We start from the raw sequence: 16,645 nt of genomic DNA, 5'->3' as shown, positions 1-16,645 counted from the left end.
AATTTTGTAATGAAAAAACCAAAAACATCAATTTTGTCATTTTTATCATTCCAGCTCCCCTCAAGTGTGTAAGTGATTTGAATGGTGAGGGTTGCTTCTGTCTTTCCCCAGCATTCCGCCATGGTGGGGAAACTACAGGTGAGGAGGGGGGGGGGGGGGGGCATCACTTTAAGGACTCACTGGCACCCTAAGGCAAAAGTCAACATCAGTACCAGCAATTTTATGGTCTTCATCAGATAGAACCATCAGATAGAATAAGCATGGTCCATGGTAGACTGTTTTAGCCTTCTGGTCTTCGTCCCCAGCTTGGACTTTGAGGACAACGGCAAGACTGATGTAACAGGAACACTCTGCTACATCTCTTCCAGTATCTGCTGCAAGGGTTTTCTACCCTGCCAACATTACTTTCAGCAACTATTAATGTTTCAGCGATAGGAATGCTGGGCTGCAGTACCAGCATCGCAGGCTGGCAGCTGCATTTACTGGTGCAGGTAGATTTGCCCTGCTCAACCATTATAGTCCGAGTGCTAACACTGGTCTTCTGGACAGGCTGCTTCAACACAAAAGCAAAAGACTTCACAGGACTTGGTGGCTGAGTGACCTTAAATTCCTTCTTCATGTCACAGTATGGGACATGTTGGGTGACATTTCTTGAATCTTCTTTCCCTTGGCAAGGACAGGACAGTCCCTGCTATAAACTGGAAGGGCCTGGAGCAACTAACACACATGGGTGGGGCAGTGTATTGAATACCCAGTTTGTGGCTGTGGCACCAAATATTCCACATGTAGCCCAACCATTACAACCCTTAGTGATGAAACTGAAGCATTGACACTTGAAGCAGCACACTGGATCGAGAATATAAGGTCTAACCCTAAGGTGGAGAAAGCCTGTTAAAAATACTAGGAAACTTTGGCACACTGAATGTTAGGATAAAAGATGCTGACTTCTGAAGCTCACCATCACGCCTTTTCATAACATTATGGACTTCAGTCACCTGTCCAATTCCCAATTCGTCTTGCAGTTCGTTTCTACCCGTATTCATAATGTCCCGGCATGTTACAATTCCTTTAACACTATTTAACTCTGTGTACAGCTCACTGTTGGGATATTTGCCAAGCAGCTTGACAGTCAACAGCTTGTTTACTTGGGGAGCCGTCACAGTCCTGAGCAGTACCTCCAAAGCTTTATAGATATAGAAGGGTGACATTTTTTTTCAAAATAACTATACACATGTCTCATCACAACAAAGACATTATCTTCCTAAGAATGTGGGCCATTACTGTTAATGCTTTAATGACATTTAGAAATGACGCAGGTGAACTAACCACATGAGGCCTGTTAGGAGTTTGGGTGTTAATACTGCCCAACAATTCACCCAAACTGCTGAGGAGCAGAAATGTCAGATCTAGGCTTCATGGAGTTTCTATAAGCAGCTAGGGAAGGAAGTCCACCCAGGCAAAGTCCACTTCCCTGAGTAAGCCGTAAACCACTGAGGTGCGGCAGGTTCCCTTAAAGGTTGCCTGCTAATAACTGTTCCTCTTCAACAGCCACACATCTCACCAGTGTGTAGTACATCTTGAGACTGAGAGGTTTATCTCTGGTGATCTGGGTGGTTCAGGCCAAGGTCCCCAGTCCCTATGACGCACAATGTTCCACTGTTGCCCAGATGTTAGGGTCACAGAGGACCAATGGCACTTGCCAGTCCCCCACTCAGGAAACCTGCAGTGACCAAGCCCATACTCAGCAAACTTATGCTGAGCCCCTGATGCCACAATGCTGTAGCTGTGCCATTGGGTATACAACACAACCGCCTCTGGTTCACATAGCTGGTTATTTGGGCAGTAGTCATGACATTTGTAACATATTAAGGTTCGTGACCAACACATGTCTTCAAGGTTTCCATGACATTATCTTTCAACATGATAACACAAGACTGCACATTGTTCATGTTGTCTGGACACACCTCAATACAGACGGTGTTCGACAGTTGCCCTAATGAGCATGTTGTTCATATCCTTCACCCACTGAAAACATTCAGTCATTGCCTGCCCAGAGACCAGTGTGTCGCAACTTACTAACCTCTATAATTAATAGTAATAGTGACAGTAGTAGTAGTAATAACAATTTCATGTGACTCAATGGTACGGTGCCCACTTTTGAACTGGACACAATTTTGGCGTCTTGCATGTTCCTAACCTACCACAGTAAACTTACTGGGGAAAGGGGACCTAAACATAGAATCTGAACTATCTGACTTTCCTAGTAAATCTTCATATCACTGAGATGAAGGCTAGGTTAAGACCAGACAAATATTCCATGACCCAATCGAGATACGATCCTGTGAACTTTCACTTTTCAGGCAGTACTTTACCATTAGACCACAATGGCCTGGCAATATGACTGATGAAATTAGGCATAGAGCTGAAGCAGCATGGAATGACATAGTCATGTCTGACTTCCAAGATTCATTCAATCTGATGCCCAACTGGGTTAGAGCAGCAGCAGCAGCAGCAGCCAGAGATGACAGCTCTCTATGCTACATTTCACACACTGCATACTCTTGTATAATTTAACCACATATTATTCCTACCACACTGTATACACCAAATAAATGAAATTTGGTCATTCCTTGTAGGTGTTGCAATTTAAATGGCCAACAGTCTGTTTCGACATTGACCATGTTGAACCTAACGTGTCTTTGTAGTAAGTACAATCAAACTTGTAAGTACAATCTGTAACTACTTCTCTGATACAATAAGACTAATTCAAAGACATTAAAATGTTTTACCTTGTGTCTCATCCATCTCTTAGCTGTCAGTGTATAGCACTTAACTAATAAGCCAGGTCACGTACCAAATGAGGTACGAGGGTTGGAACTTTAATAGTGGCAACTATTTATTTACAACTCTTACAAAATAGATACATATTTCAAAGTTTTACTGACCTTCAAAGTAGTCACCAGCATTGTGTATAACCCGTTGCCAGCAATGTGGAAGTCGTAGGATACTCTTAGCAGTGCCAGTTGTTGTGACAGTTTGAGTGGCGCGGCCTACTGCCTAACGATGTGGCAGTTCTGAAGCAAATGCCATGAAGTGTTTCCTTCTGTTTAGAAACGAGTTGAACTCACAAGGGCTTAAGTCAGGGGAGTGCAGTAGGTGGTATAGCACTTAGCAGCCCCATCAGTCATACAAATCAGAAACAGCTTGCACTGTACATGCTTGAGCATTGTCCTGCAAAATGATGGTCAGGTCCTGTATAGAAAGTGTCATCACTTCTGTATCCAAGCTGGTCGTAGGTTGTGTTCCACAAATGAACAGCATTGAGACAGAAGTGATGACGCTTTCTGCAGGACCTGACCATCATTTTGGAGGAAAATGCTCAAGCGTGTACAGTGCAAGCTGTTACTGATTTGTATGACTGATGGGACTGCTAAGTGCTATACCACCTACTGCACTCCCCTGACTTGAGCCATTGTAATTTCAACTCTATTTCTAAACTGAAGGAAACACTTCATGGCATTCTCTTCAGAACTACTGCAAATTCGTCGGGCAATAGACTGCACCGCTCGAACTGTCAACACAATTGGCACTGCTAAGAGTATCCTACGGCTTCCACATTGCTGGCAACGGGTTATACACAATGCTGGTGACTACTTTGAAACACGTATCTATTTTGTATGAGTTGTAAATAAATAGTTGCCACTATTAAATTTACAACCCTCGTATATAGATTTTATGCTTTTTTTCCTTAGGGTGTTGCAACTTTCATAAGCTGGAGACTATAAACACAACCCTACTTCAACAAACACACAAAATGCCATCCTGTGCCTCGTTAATAATGTTATCCTGTAATATTCTTAATTATAGGAGGGAGTAACAGCCAGTTAAAAAGCAATTTGCACCAGTTGTGGCATTACATAAAGCATTGTTAACAAATGTGTGTAACAAAGTTCCAGCTTGGTCACAAGCAAGAACACCCCTGATAAAACTCTTAGCTCATTATATATTATACTTCTCCAAATTGTTATTTTTAAGACATGAAAGGAAACATCAAAACATTTTTGTGTCAAGACATCAACCTTTTGTCCACCATAAGATGCATACAAATTAGTAAAGTTTATAAGAATGATTAGCACAGTTAAATTGTGGTCAAGTAACGATAAGAGGGCACGGATAAAGTTAAACGAAGAAAACACGGATTGAAAACGGAAGCACAGCTGAGACAAAAAATAATGATCAGCAACAAACGAAAGTGTATTATGACATAACTGAAGAGAAAGTTCCAGACAATGAACAGAAAAACAGAAAGACAAAATGCAACATACAACATGATAAAAATGGAAAATACATAAATAAATGTGAAGGAGTCGAAACGCAATGGCAGAAATGAGGTGAAGAGCCAAAGAGGGAAAAGTGTAAGGTGGGGCCACTTGGGAGAGAGGAAACAAGCACATTTGGTGGAGTAGCTTCTCAAGTGCAAACTTCAGAAGTACTCATACTTGAAGTAGATCATGACTCTCCAAGGCACCAAAGTCATGACTGTCCTGTTGCACAAAGTGCTTTAGTGTGCTTCTGGTTTCAGCCCCCTCTGCCATTCCTAATTTCTCAAGTTTTCAAATCCCACTCATTAGCAAAATTATAGTCATCAGTTTCCATCATGCTCTGCTGAGTCACCTTCCCTGATCTGGACTCCTGGAATACTCCCTCACTTGACTTACCTTTGTTTCAATTTACACTAGAGAGCACAGACTTCACATTAAAACTCCGAGTCCATTGTCGTCTACCTATTAAATATGATTCTGTTAAACATATTATTTTTATGCTGACTCCCACCGTTTGTAAGTAACAGTGAAACTTTATGGTATACTCCAGCAATAGCTTCGGATAGATCTAAGAATACTCTTGTTTCTTTATACTTGTCATATCTTCCCAAATGCATGTGGACAGAACTGCACTTTTACTAGCACAGAACTCCAAGCATTTCTGAAACCAAACTTGGAATTAGCTCACATATAAAACTGTTATAGTACCCCAAGAGACTTCCCGGCACCATTTTCTTGCTACGGTCGCAGGTTCGAATCCTGCCTCGGGCATGGATGTTTGTGATGTCCTTAGGTTAGTTAGGTTTAACTAGTTCTAAGTTCTAGGGGACTAATGACCTCAGCAGTTGAGTCCCATACTGCTCAGAGCCATTTTTGAACCATTTTCTTAACCAATTTACTAAAAGTTGAAAGTTATGTTGCACAGAGGGTTGATTGCAGGCAGGTTTATCTTACAGTCAGTTTTACATATCTGGGGAGTATTCCTTTGCCTACAGCACAACTTATTAGTTGAATAAGTGGTTTAGGTTCCTACTGAACTCATATCAATGTTGCACATTACACAAATCAGTTTCAACAGCATCCACAAAATAATCATTAAAAAGATTGTCAACAAGGGAGCAATCAGAAATGCCGTAATTATTGAGAGCATATCTGTATTATTAATTTTAGTTATGGTTGTACTTTCTCTGATAATTTTTTACAGACTGCAAGATTATGATACATTGCCTGAGCTTTTGCACAAGAGGTAAAAAGACACATTTGCATACCGTTTTGTAATGAGTAACAAGACACAATGGTAAAATGACATGACAGAGATCCTATTTTTCTCACACAATGATGAAGACAGATAACTACTCGATCATATCTGACTGATGTGCAATGCATAAATGCACATAATAGCATGAAGACTTAACTAACTTCCAAACTACTGCACTTTTTCTAATATGAGTACATGCTATCTCGCATATGACTGAGCAGACTCAAAAACACAACCACCCACAACTACACTGGTGGGTTTCTCAGATGACAAGAGTTGGATGCGGGAGATGGGGGCTACAGTGAGGAGAAACAGGAGCAGAAACAGGGAAAAGGTAAGATGAACTGGGTGAGGAGGAGATGGTGAAGTCTGTAGCTGTAGTTGAACACAGTTGATGAATATGCTGCACACTATAACACCAATGATGTCATCAATAGCTGCCTATGCCATTTTGATCTAGCCCTCGAAAGAACCAGTTCCTCTTAACTACACAGACAGTAACAGTGAGATCTTTCGTAACTCTATTTAAAATGATGAAATTGATCATGGCAAGTTGAAAGGTTTACCTATTATTGCGCTATTGGTTAGTACTACGCTTTTTGGATTTGGGAAGACATGCTGGCCCCAGATCAAATCTGTTTAGTGAATTAATAATTAAGGTCAGTGTGCCGGCCAGCCTGGATGTGGTTTTTGGGCAGTTTCCCCACATCCAACTAGGTGAATACTGGGTTGATACCAATGTCTATATCAGTTACACAATTAAAAAACCATTTAGAACTATGTTCACACAGTTTCACGAGGGCTAACACTAGATGCAGACAGTTGGAGTAAACAAATTCTATCACTGGGGAAAAGGGGGAGGGGAGAGGGGCATGTGGCAGTGGCAGCAACAGGATGGGCATATGAACAGGCTACCATCTACCACTAATATTGCCAAATCCAATAATTAACATGTCAAACTCTTGACGATACAGTATGAAGGCCAGAAATGAGATTTACGTAAGCAGAAATTCAATCTTGACTTTAACTGGAATATGATCTCTTGAAATTTTGAGTGTAAGGCTCTCTGCAATACTCATTGTCTCTGACAGTAGTTTGTTAAGCATTCTGTTTGTTGACTTCTCCAGCAGACTAAACAATCATGCACAGAGTCTCTTTGAACTTGTCAAATGACCCTTTTGTAAGTGATTTCCTTTCTGGGAGAATTAACACTTCCTTAAGATTCTCCAATAAAATCTCAGTCATGCCTCTACCATCCTGCACAGCTAGATTCGTGCTCCACCTTAAATCATTCTGGACATATGCTCCAATACAAAGCGTAAGACTCATCCAGAAAACAATTGCCTGATAGCAGCTATGCCATATCTCAAATTATTTAACCTAGAAGCGTTATTACAGCAATGTGTGCAGGAGATAATTACCCAGCCAAAGAACTTTCATTCTACCCACAAACCTTTCTACTTGTCTCCAAGCAGTTTTCCGGCACTGACGTGGATGGCAGTTATGGCACTGTGCGTCTTTCCAGTCCAGTTTTCTATTAATAACTACTTCTCACAATACTTGTGCCCTGAATCATATACAGACGTGTCCTTCGAAAACAACATCGCAGCTCAAGCTAGGCTCAGGCACATGTGCCACAGTGCCATTTAAATAATGTAAGAATTCCTGAATAAAGCTCTCACTCTGTAGCAGAGTGGGGGCAAAGTATAGGCTGAGCTGAAGGTGTTAAGATAGCTCGTGTGTCACGCTCCGTTATCTCGGGCAGCAAGAGCAACTGTCCGGCATGCACCCGAACCCACATCAGAGTCACTGCCTGACAGAGTTTAAATCTTTCAAAAGGCTTTCGAGGAATGTAAAAATTGTTTCCGGTAAACAGTGTTGATATAGTAACAAAAAGTCACTGAATGAACTGCACATACAAGAAAACAAGGTCATTTTATAACTAGTATATAAGTAAACTACTGCTAGTTGCTTAATTAAAAACTTTCTGCAACTGTTGATCAGAACTCTCATCTGGGGGGTATTCTTCAATTTATTATACAATATACAATTATTCACTCCACAAATCGTAGACATCAATCACATGGTTAGTAGTGCAAAATCAAATCGTGAACAATTTTCATTAGCATTCACAATACGTCCTTTTCTCAGTAAGTTTTCTTTCCACATGCATCTGTCGACAACTTGACACTTCTATTTTGCAGTGAGTGGTCTCCTTTAATCTGAAGGTATTTACATTTCATAAAATGAAATGTTCGTATGGTCAGTTTAACTATAATAAACTGTATACGAGACCTACAAAACAGGAGATAATCTTTAATTTAGCAAAAACATTTATTCTCTGGCCTCGAGGTCACAGTGGTTTATATCCTCGAGTTCATTTCAGAGCTGGACAATGCAAAATTTCTGCTCCATATATGTATCTACAGTAAATGCAGAAGATGCTATGGTCCCAGTACTGAATATCCATATAAAATGTGTACCATAATCAGGAAGTGATAAAACAAACCTATATAAAGATAACTTTTTTCTTAATTACTAGACCATTGTTACAATGTCTCTACCACATAAAAATAACTTACACCAAAAATTTGAATGAAAGTTTTAACCATTTCATGTGTTTTCCCTTGATCTTACACATTTTGAATTAATAGTGAAAAGACCGTGCACAGTTTACAGCAGCACATAATGTAAAACAACTTCTAATTCATATAATGATCGCAGATGTGTTTTAAAGTTGATGAAATGCTTCTTTTGAAATGAATAATTTTTATAAACCACAAAGACCGAACAGTGTATTAAAACTGCACCATCATAGTTTTATCAATCTTTTGAAAATATTGTAATTAATGCTACAGGACTGTATATCAAAGAGAGAAATGGTAGAATTGACATTTCACTAGCAGAATTTCTTGGAACATTTCAAAAAGGATAAAAATTCAAGCAGTTTGATACATGCCAGATCCACAAAATAAAACTGTGTGTAACATTACACTCTAAGTAAAATTACTTTGTGATTGACAGATGGCAGTGGTGGGGAGCAGAGTTGCTGGCTCATATGAAGCACGCCATATGCTCATGCGATCGACAGTTGCACGTGCACAAAAAAAGAATCAAATCGTCTACTTACCGATTGTTGCAAAATCTTCATAGGTAATGGGGAGGGCAGTGTTGGGGGCTGCTGCTGCTGAAGTGCAGCGAAGCGAAAGGTACCGTAATCACACATTATAGATGAATAACAGCAATGGGATGGATGTTCTGTCACACATATATCACAAGGTAATGAATTATCTAAATAGGTAGAGAAAGTTTTAATAGGTAGGCACAATCGTATTTTTGATGATACAGGACACCACTAACAGATGCATACCACTTACATCTGAATCACTTTCACTATCATCTTTGTGGTCACTACAACTGTTGTCAGTTTTCAATGAAATAACAACCACTTCTGTGTCATTTTACATTACACATGCATTCTCCCATGCTTTTCTTATTACTGACTGTGTGTCATACAGCATTATACCAAACTGATAATGAAGTTTGGTTTACAGCATCCTCGGTCAACCTTTCCACTTCTGCAAAGTGTATACTTTTTGTTGTTCTTTGCCACATAACCTTTAACTTGACTCCATACAAGTACAATGGAATTGAAATGGCAGTGATATGTTGGCAGTCTGAGGACTGTTGGGCTATATTTTTTGCCAATTCATCAAAAACATACACGTAAAGGTAGTTTATTGTGGGCCACAAGATCCAGTAATTCACCCTTGGAACAATCATTTGTTATGTGAATGCTTTTGTTCTTGTTCTAACCAATTGATGTTGTCTTTTTTCCTGGAAGTTACCGTAGGTGTCTTATCGAGATTAGTCAAATGGTATGAGGCATTGTCCGTAACTATTACTGAGGGTGAAGATGGTTCTTTGATATAGACAACAGCTGCAGGACAATTCACAGATTCCAACTGTGTGTTCCTTTGGCTGATATAAATCTCAATTACATTTTAATACATCAATCAACAACTATAGGCAATAACAACTGTAATAAGCTACGGCTCTCCTTCCACCCTCAAAAACAATTTCAGTACAATGGCCAAATTTTGTACAAAGTGGCACATTGAGCCCAAGAGACAGCAGCGATTAGCTGATGCCCGGACCCTAATGCTTGACTCACTGACACACAATAACTGGTAAATTAGAATGGACTTCAAAGCCTTAACTCTTGTCTGCATCCTTCCCTCAAGCTATCCACTCTTTCAACAATATTCCCCTCTTTTTGTCATTCACACTTGCATCAGTACACCATTTTACTTCGTGAGATGAAAGTTAATGACAATCCTTGTTGTATCCGTACAGTGGTGTAGAAAAATCACCTAAACAAACTTACATCATTTACACATCCAGCAAACAACAAATTTTACAGCTCGGTTGGCTGAGCTTCTTGCAGATAATATGGGAGGGGAAGGGGGAGGGGGGTACCATCACACATAGCAAGATCCCTGCAGTTACTGGTGTCATAGGGACACCTTTTTTATGTTAGAATCAGGATTCAGGCACCTGTTTTGGAAGAAGTGAAAATAACAGAAGAGCCCCACAAAATGTTTAATAGTGCACAGAAAAGTAAGGTTAACCCATTTCATCAAAATACAAAAGGACTGAGTAGTAAAATAGAAGAGCTTCTTGTCTGTTTCAAAAATTTAGAGAGCTCTGAAAAGATAGACATCCTGTGCCTGTCTGAGCACCACATGACCACATGGTTAGATAAGTTACATATAACAGATTACACCACTGCAGTTTACTCATGCAGAAGTAACATAGAAAAGGGGGGAGTTATTACATATATTAAAACAGAACACACGATAAAAAATATTGAGACTAGGAGATTTTGTAGTGATCAGCACACAGACGTGTGTGCATGTTAATTAAAGCAGAAAAATAGTTCACTTTGAATTGTAATTATATATACATCACCACTGGGAAATTTTGAACAGATTCCTAACTGTGCTGTCAGACAGTAGCAAGCAGTTAGTCTTTTGTAACTTCAATGTACATTTTGTAAAGGATTCTGACATGAAAAATGATCTGCAAACCTTATTTATATCCTACAATTTGGCCTCAGTAATTAACTTTCCAACATGGGTGGATAAAGACAGTAGGACCCTAATTAATTATGTTTTCTTTGATGAAGCTCAAAGTAAGAAAATAACTGTTTACCCAGTAACGAATGTTCCCTCTGATCATGATGCATAGTTAGGATAAATAACTTAGCACCTTACAGTGTAGATACTCCTCAGTGGAAATCAGATAGATTAATTAATTACTCGAGGACAAACGTTTTTAAGAATAGTTTACAGGAGATTACATGGGATGCAATTTATAATCAACCAAATGCTACCACAAAACTTAACCTCTTCTATGATAAATTTATTGATAGATTTCAGCATAAGACAATCATAGAGGACACTGAACAGCCCTGTACAAAACCATGGACCACTAGAGGGATTAAAGTGTCTTTTAAAAAGGAAAAGGGAAATGTATCTGTTGGCAAGAACAAGTAGGGAACCTGAAGTAGTTGCACATTACAAAAACTACTCAAAATTGCCTAAAGAGATTATTAAAAATGAAAGAACTTGCACATAACGTCACAAATCAGTACTTCCGACAACAGACTTAACGCTATATGGAATTTTGTGAAACAAGAGACAGGATAACCAGCCACAGAACAAGACAACATTACTATTGAACTTAATGGAAGGGCTGTAAATGATAAGTCACAGGTAGCAAATACATTTCATAATAATTTCTTAAACACGTAAAACGCGTAGGGACAAACAGTCTAAGAGCAAAATCACAGCAGTATGTTAAAAATGTAACTTCCATACAATTCAAGCATTTGAATGTATCACAAAGTTCTCCTTCACAAATTAAGAAAATTATACATTCTCTCAAAATTAAAAGCTCATCTGGTTTTGATGGTGTTTCCAATATTTGTTCCCAAGTAATAAGCCCAGTCTTGTCTAACGCATCACTAACTCAAGGCATTTTGATGAGAGACTGAAATATGTTGTCATTAAACTCCTCTTCAAGAAAGGTGATAAGAGAGATGTCAATAAGTACTTATCTATTTCACTGCTGACATCATTCTCCAAAATTTCTGAGAATGTAATGTATTCTAAGAGTAGTATCTCACCTTAGGAACAATAATATCATTAGCAAATCACAGTTCAGGTTTCAGAAGGATTGCTCTACAGAGGATGCCATTCACATGTTTACTCACCAGATTTTACAAGAATTAAATAATAAAATAGTGCCAGTTGGTATTTTCTGCAATCTCTCTAAGTCACTGACTGTGTGAATCAACAGTATTATCATAGATAAATTGACGTTTTAGGGGATTGATGGTATAGGCAACCTATGGTTAATGTCATATCTAACAAAAAGAATGCAGGAAGTTGTACTTAGTAATTCTTAGTATCCAGGATCATAATTATGACTGGGGAGAAATCACGTATGTATCCCCATGTTTCAATGTTAGGTCCACTACTGTTCCTCACATATGTAAACAATGTTCTGTCTAGTATAAAACATCATACAATGCAGTTCGCCGCTTTACCTCTGAGGATGTCTCCCGCAGTCGGAGACGAAACGTCAGGAGACAGTTTTATACTTCGACCACGGCCTATCAGCCCGGAAGTTTTAAGTGTAGTATAAAACAAGCAGAATTAGTTCTTTATGCAAATGACACTAGTATTGTAATCAAGCCACGCACACATACAGAAGCAGAAGAAATGGTAAACAATGTTCTTAAAAGTATCATTGACAGGTTTTCTGTGAATGGTTTCACCCTCAATTTTTAAAAGACACAACATATTCAGTTCTGCACATCTCGGGATACTGCTCCAATGATAAGTGTACCACATGGAGAGGAAATAATAAGTATGGTGGAAACTTCAAAATTCTTAGATGTCCATACTGATGAGAATTGGAGGGGAGGGGGGGACCGGAACTCTCTAAAGCAGCTTAGTTCAGGAACATTTGCACTTAGAATCTCTGCAAATCTTGGGAAGAGAGAAATCAATAAGTTGACATTCTGCATATTGTCACTCAATAACACCATATAATTACTGAGTTGTTTCTGAACTTACAATATGTATGACAAATGAAGCGACACAAGCTAGAAAGTTTCTCATATGGTGACAATTACAATAACAGTACGAAAAACACTTATTAAATTCCAGTACACAAATTTCAAGAAGTTATCAAATTTTTAGAAGTATTTGATCAGATACAACTGCACAAAAAAGTTGTGTCATTATTGGATGACAAGTACATACATCAACTTGCTTACCTCAGGTAAAGAAGTATAAAATTGAATGAACTTCTCCGTTTCATTGTCACCTGAAACCAAACAACAATGAAAAATTTTAAAAGAAATAAAACACACACACCTAAACAGAACATTGCAGGCCAATAAATTAAAACAAATGAATATGTATATCAAGAAAGCCTTACATAATATTCTAACATATAGGGTTAGAGTAAATTTAACACAACAGAAAAAAATTGCTTATATCACAATCATAAAGTGTGATCCGAACATTCTCACAAAATTAAAGCATTAAAATGCAGAATACTGTAAACAATGTACCACATATACAACCTGGCAGTCCTAGGATACGAAGGAAGGAAGGAAGGAAGGAAGGAATGCCACACATTACAAGGCACTGCCCTACCATGAAGAGGTGTGTAACAGTGTCTCAGCTTACATGATATTTAAAAATTCTTCTGGTTTATTGTGTTACCAATGTAAGTATGTGTTCATTTGCATGACAGTGATCGAGTGTGAGTGGGGGAGGAGGGGGGGGGGGGGGACGATGACAATGTGAAGTTTTCATCTCATGTGGATTCATTAACAGACTGAAATAAACAACCCACTCATTCTTTGAACCTACACGTAATAAAACGTGATGTCGTTTTGGTCAACACAATCTAACGACTGCTCTCTGTGCTGCACTAGCCTCTTCATATCTGCAGCCTACATCCATCTGAAGCTCCTTACTGTAGTGATCCTAGTAATCGCTTGGTCTCCCTCTACTACTTTTACACCCAGACATCCCTCCATTAGCAAAATGGTAATTTGTTCATGCCTCAGGATGTGTCCCATTAACCAGACATTTAGTCACATTGCTCCATAAATTTATTTTTCCATCAATATGATTCAATAGCTCCTCAATTATTACCTCTATCTAACAAACCTATATACTTTTCTGCAGCACGACAGCAGCAGCTATCCTCATCTTGTCTTCCATGTTTCCCTTCCATCATATAGGACAACACTCCATACAAATACCACACGAAAATTCTTCTGAGTACTTAAATTTATATTAGATGTTAGAAAATTTATCTTTCTCAGAATTATTTTTGTGCTACAGACAGTCTGCATTTTATATTCTCTATACTTCAACCAGCACCAGTTACTTTTGCTATGTAAGCAACAAAACTTGTCTATTATCTTCAGTGTCTCATTTCCTAGTATAATTTTTCCAGCATCACCCAATTTAATACGAATAAGTTCCATTATGCTTGTTTACTTTTGCAATGTCAATCTTATGACCTCTTTCAAGACACTTGCAGGAGGGCTAGTCTGTAAAGTTTGGAAGGTAGGAGATGAGGTACTGGCAGAAGTGAAGTTGTAAGAACAGGCCACGAGTCATACACGGGTACTCTGTATGTAAAGCATTTGCCTGCAAAAGGTAAATGTCCTAGGTTCAAGTCCTGGTCTGGCACACAGTTTTAATTGGCAAGGAAGTTTCATATTGGTACAAAATCTGCTGCAGAGTGAAAGTTCATTCTGGAAACTACTCACTCCATTCAGCTGCTATTCCAAGTCCTTTGCTATCTCTGACAGAACTATGTCACTGGCAAACTTCAAAGTTTTCGTTTCTTCTCCCTCTCCAAATTCTCCTTGCTCAGTGTACAGATTGAACAACATTTGGGATAAGCTACAACCCTGTCGCACTCCCTTCTTGATAACTGCTTCCCTTTCCTGTCCTTTGAGTCTTATAACTGCAGTCTGGTTTTGCAGAACTGGCAAAAAAAAAAAAAAAAAAAAAAAAAAAAAAAAAAAAAAAAACTGTTGCTCCTTGTATTTTATAATGCTCCCTTTAAAATTTCAAAGAGAGTACTACAGTGAATATTGTCAAAAGCTATCTCTAAATCCACAAATGCTATAGATGGAGGTTTGCTCTCTTTAACCTATATTCTAGGGTAAAACGTTAAGGTCAGTACTGCCAGGCATGTTCCTCACTTCTCTGGAACCCAAACTTCTCTTCCCCGAGGTTGGTTTCCACCAGTTTTTCCGTTCTTTTGTAAATAATCCATGTCAATATTTTGCACCCATATCTTACTAGGCCGATACCGTGGTAATGTTCACACTTCTCAACACCTGTCTTCCTTCAAATTACAGCATTATTCTTGAAGAAGTTTGATGGTATTTTGCCTGTACCATGAATACCAAGTGGAATAGTTTTGTCATGGTATGTTCTTTCAAGGATTTCAATAGTTCTGCTGGAATATTGTCTACTCCAGTTTTTGTTTTGAACTAGGTCTTTCAGTGTTCTGTCAGTTGTTCTCACAATATCAATCTCCCAAATCATCTCCATCTACTTCCTCTTCCCTTTCTACAATATTACCTTCAAATTCTTTTCCCTTGTACAGCCCTTCTATATATTTCCTTCCACCTTTCAACTTTATGTCCTTTGTTCAGTACTCGTTTGCCATCTGAGATCTTGATATTCACACAGTTGCTTCTCTTTTCTCCAAAGGTCTCTGTAATTTTTCTATAGACGACATCTAGTTACAAATGTTTCTAGATCCTTGCATTTCTCATCTAGCCATTCCTGCTTTGTCGTACTTCACTGTGTTAATCTCATCTCTGTATTCCGTTTTGCCTGCTTAATTTTTATATGTTCTCCTTTCATCAATCAAATGCAATATCTTAAGCAGTTATTGCTAGTTATTGGTTACCCTACCGACAGAAAAACTGCCTATATCAAGACATGTACATGTAAAATTTCAGAGAAGATAATAGCAGTTGAATACTGCAAGACCTCTGGAATTTGAATGTTAGCTGTAAATCGGGGCACTATTCACTCAGGAATCACAGGCAAAAAATCTGCTGTTTGTCAGCTATCACTGACAATCTAGCTCTCAACCTGGGTGTCAGCTATCATTGACAATCTAGCTCTCAAATTTGGTGCATGATTCTGACCACAATGAGACACGGCCTGGTGGCGAAACAAGGTATACTCCAGAAAATTGCCATGCCCAGCTCCAACTACGGTATAAAAAAATCTATGATGCAGAACAAATAATAAAAACTATCCAATGCTATTAAAGATCACATACTGAGGTGACTATTTGATACAAAGTGTGTGTAAACCAGTTTTGCGTCAAACAACCATCAGCATTTTCAGAAGGCACTGGTGAAGTTACAGTTCCATCCATCCATCCTGGTGCCCCGTATTCAGCCAATGCCCAGTCGGGACTGGTCTACAACTACACGGAGAACCAACCATACCTTTACATGGACTATTACACAGTTTCGATGTCAACATGCAATAACCACTCAAATGGCAGGTGGCAGCACAAGCAGTGGAGGGTATGTAAAGTGTCAGGGGTTGCAGAAAACAGTGCAGTCATTGTAAGATTGTGAAAACGAAACGATTTATCTGATGTCCAAAATGGCATCAGTGGCTTTTGAGCCAAGGGTGGAAGCATTTACGAAACAACTAAGTTTGAAAAATGTTTCTATGCCGCCATGGTTGAAATATACCATGGATGGAAAAATGGTGCTATCTAAAACCGGCACCAAGGCTATTGTGGGCCATATGACACGAATGAACAATGGCTGCAGAGATGTTTACAGGCAAATAGATAAGCAACTGTTGAACAACTTACCACCCACATGAACCAAGGGGCTACCAACAGTCTCTCCTCAACAACCAATCAGTGAACGTTTTTATGTATGTGCCTCCACAGCAGACACCTGATTCATGTACCCATG

The 16,645-nt window shown here is 38.9% G+C and overlaps 1 protein-coding gene across 1 annotated transcript in view; it reads right to left on the bottom strand.

The window, feature by feature from the left end:
• Positions 1-16,645, bottom strand: part of LOC126248813 (DNA mismatch repair protein Msh2) — a 244,481-nt gene that overhangs the window by 204,158 nt on the left and 23,678 nt on the right. The window contains exon 2 of the mRNA XM_049950222.1: positions 12,929-12,978. Coding sequence (XP_049806179.1) covers positions 12,929-12,978 — 50 coding nt within the window. The remainder of the gene's footprint in view (positions 1-12,928; positions 12,979-16,645) is intronic.

Source organism: Schistocerca nitens, chromosome 3, assembly GCF_023898315.1.
Source record: "Schistocerca nitens isolate TAMUIC-IGC-003100 chromosome 3, iqSchNite1.1, whole genome shotgun sequence".
Lineage (NCBI taxonomy): Eukaryota > Metazoa > Arthropoda > Insecta > Orthoptera > Acrididae > Schistocerca > Schistocerca nitens.
This window is presented reverse-complemented; position numbering and strand designations above follow the sequence as displayed.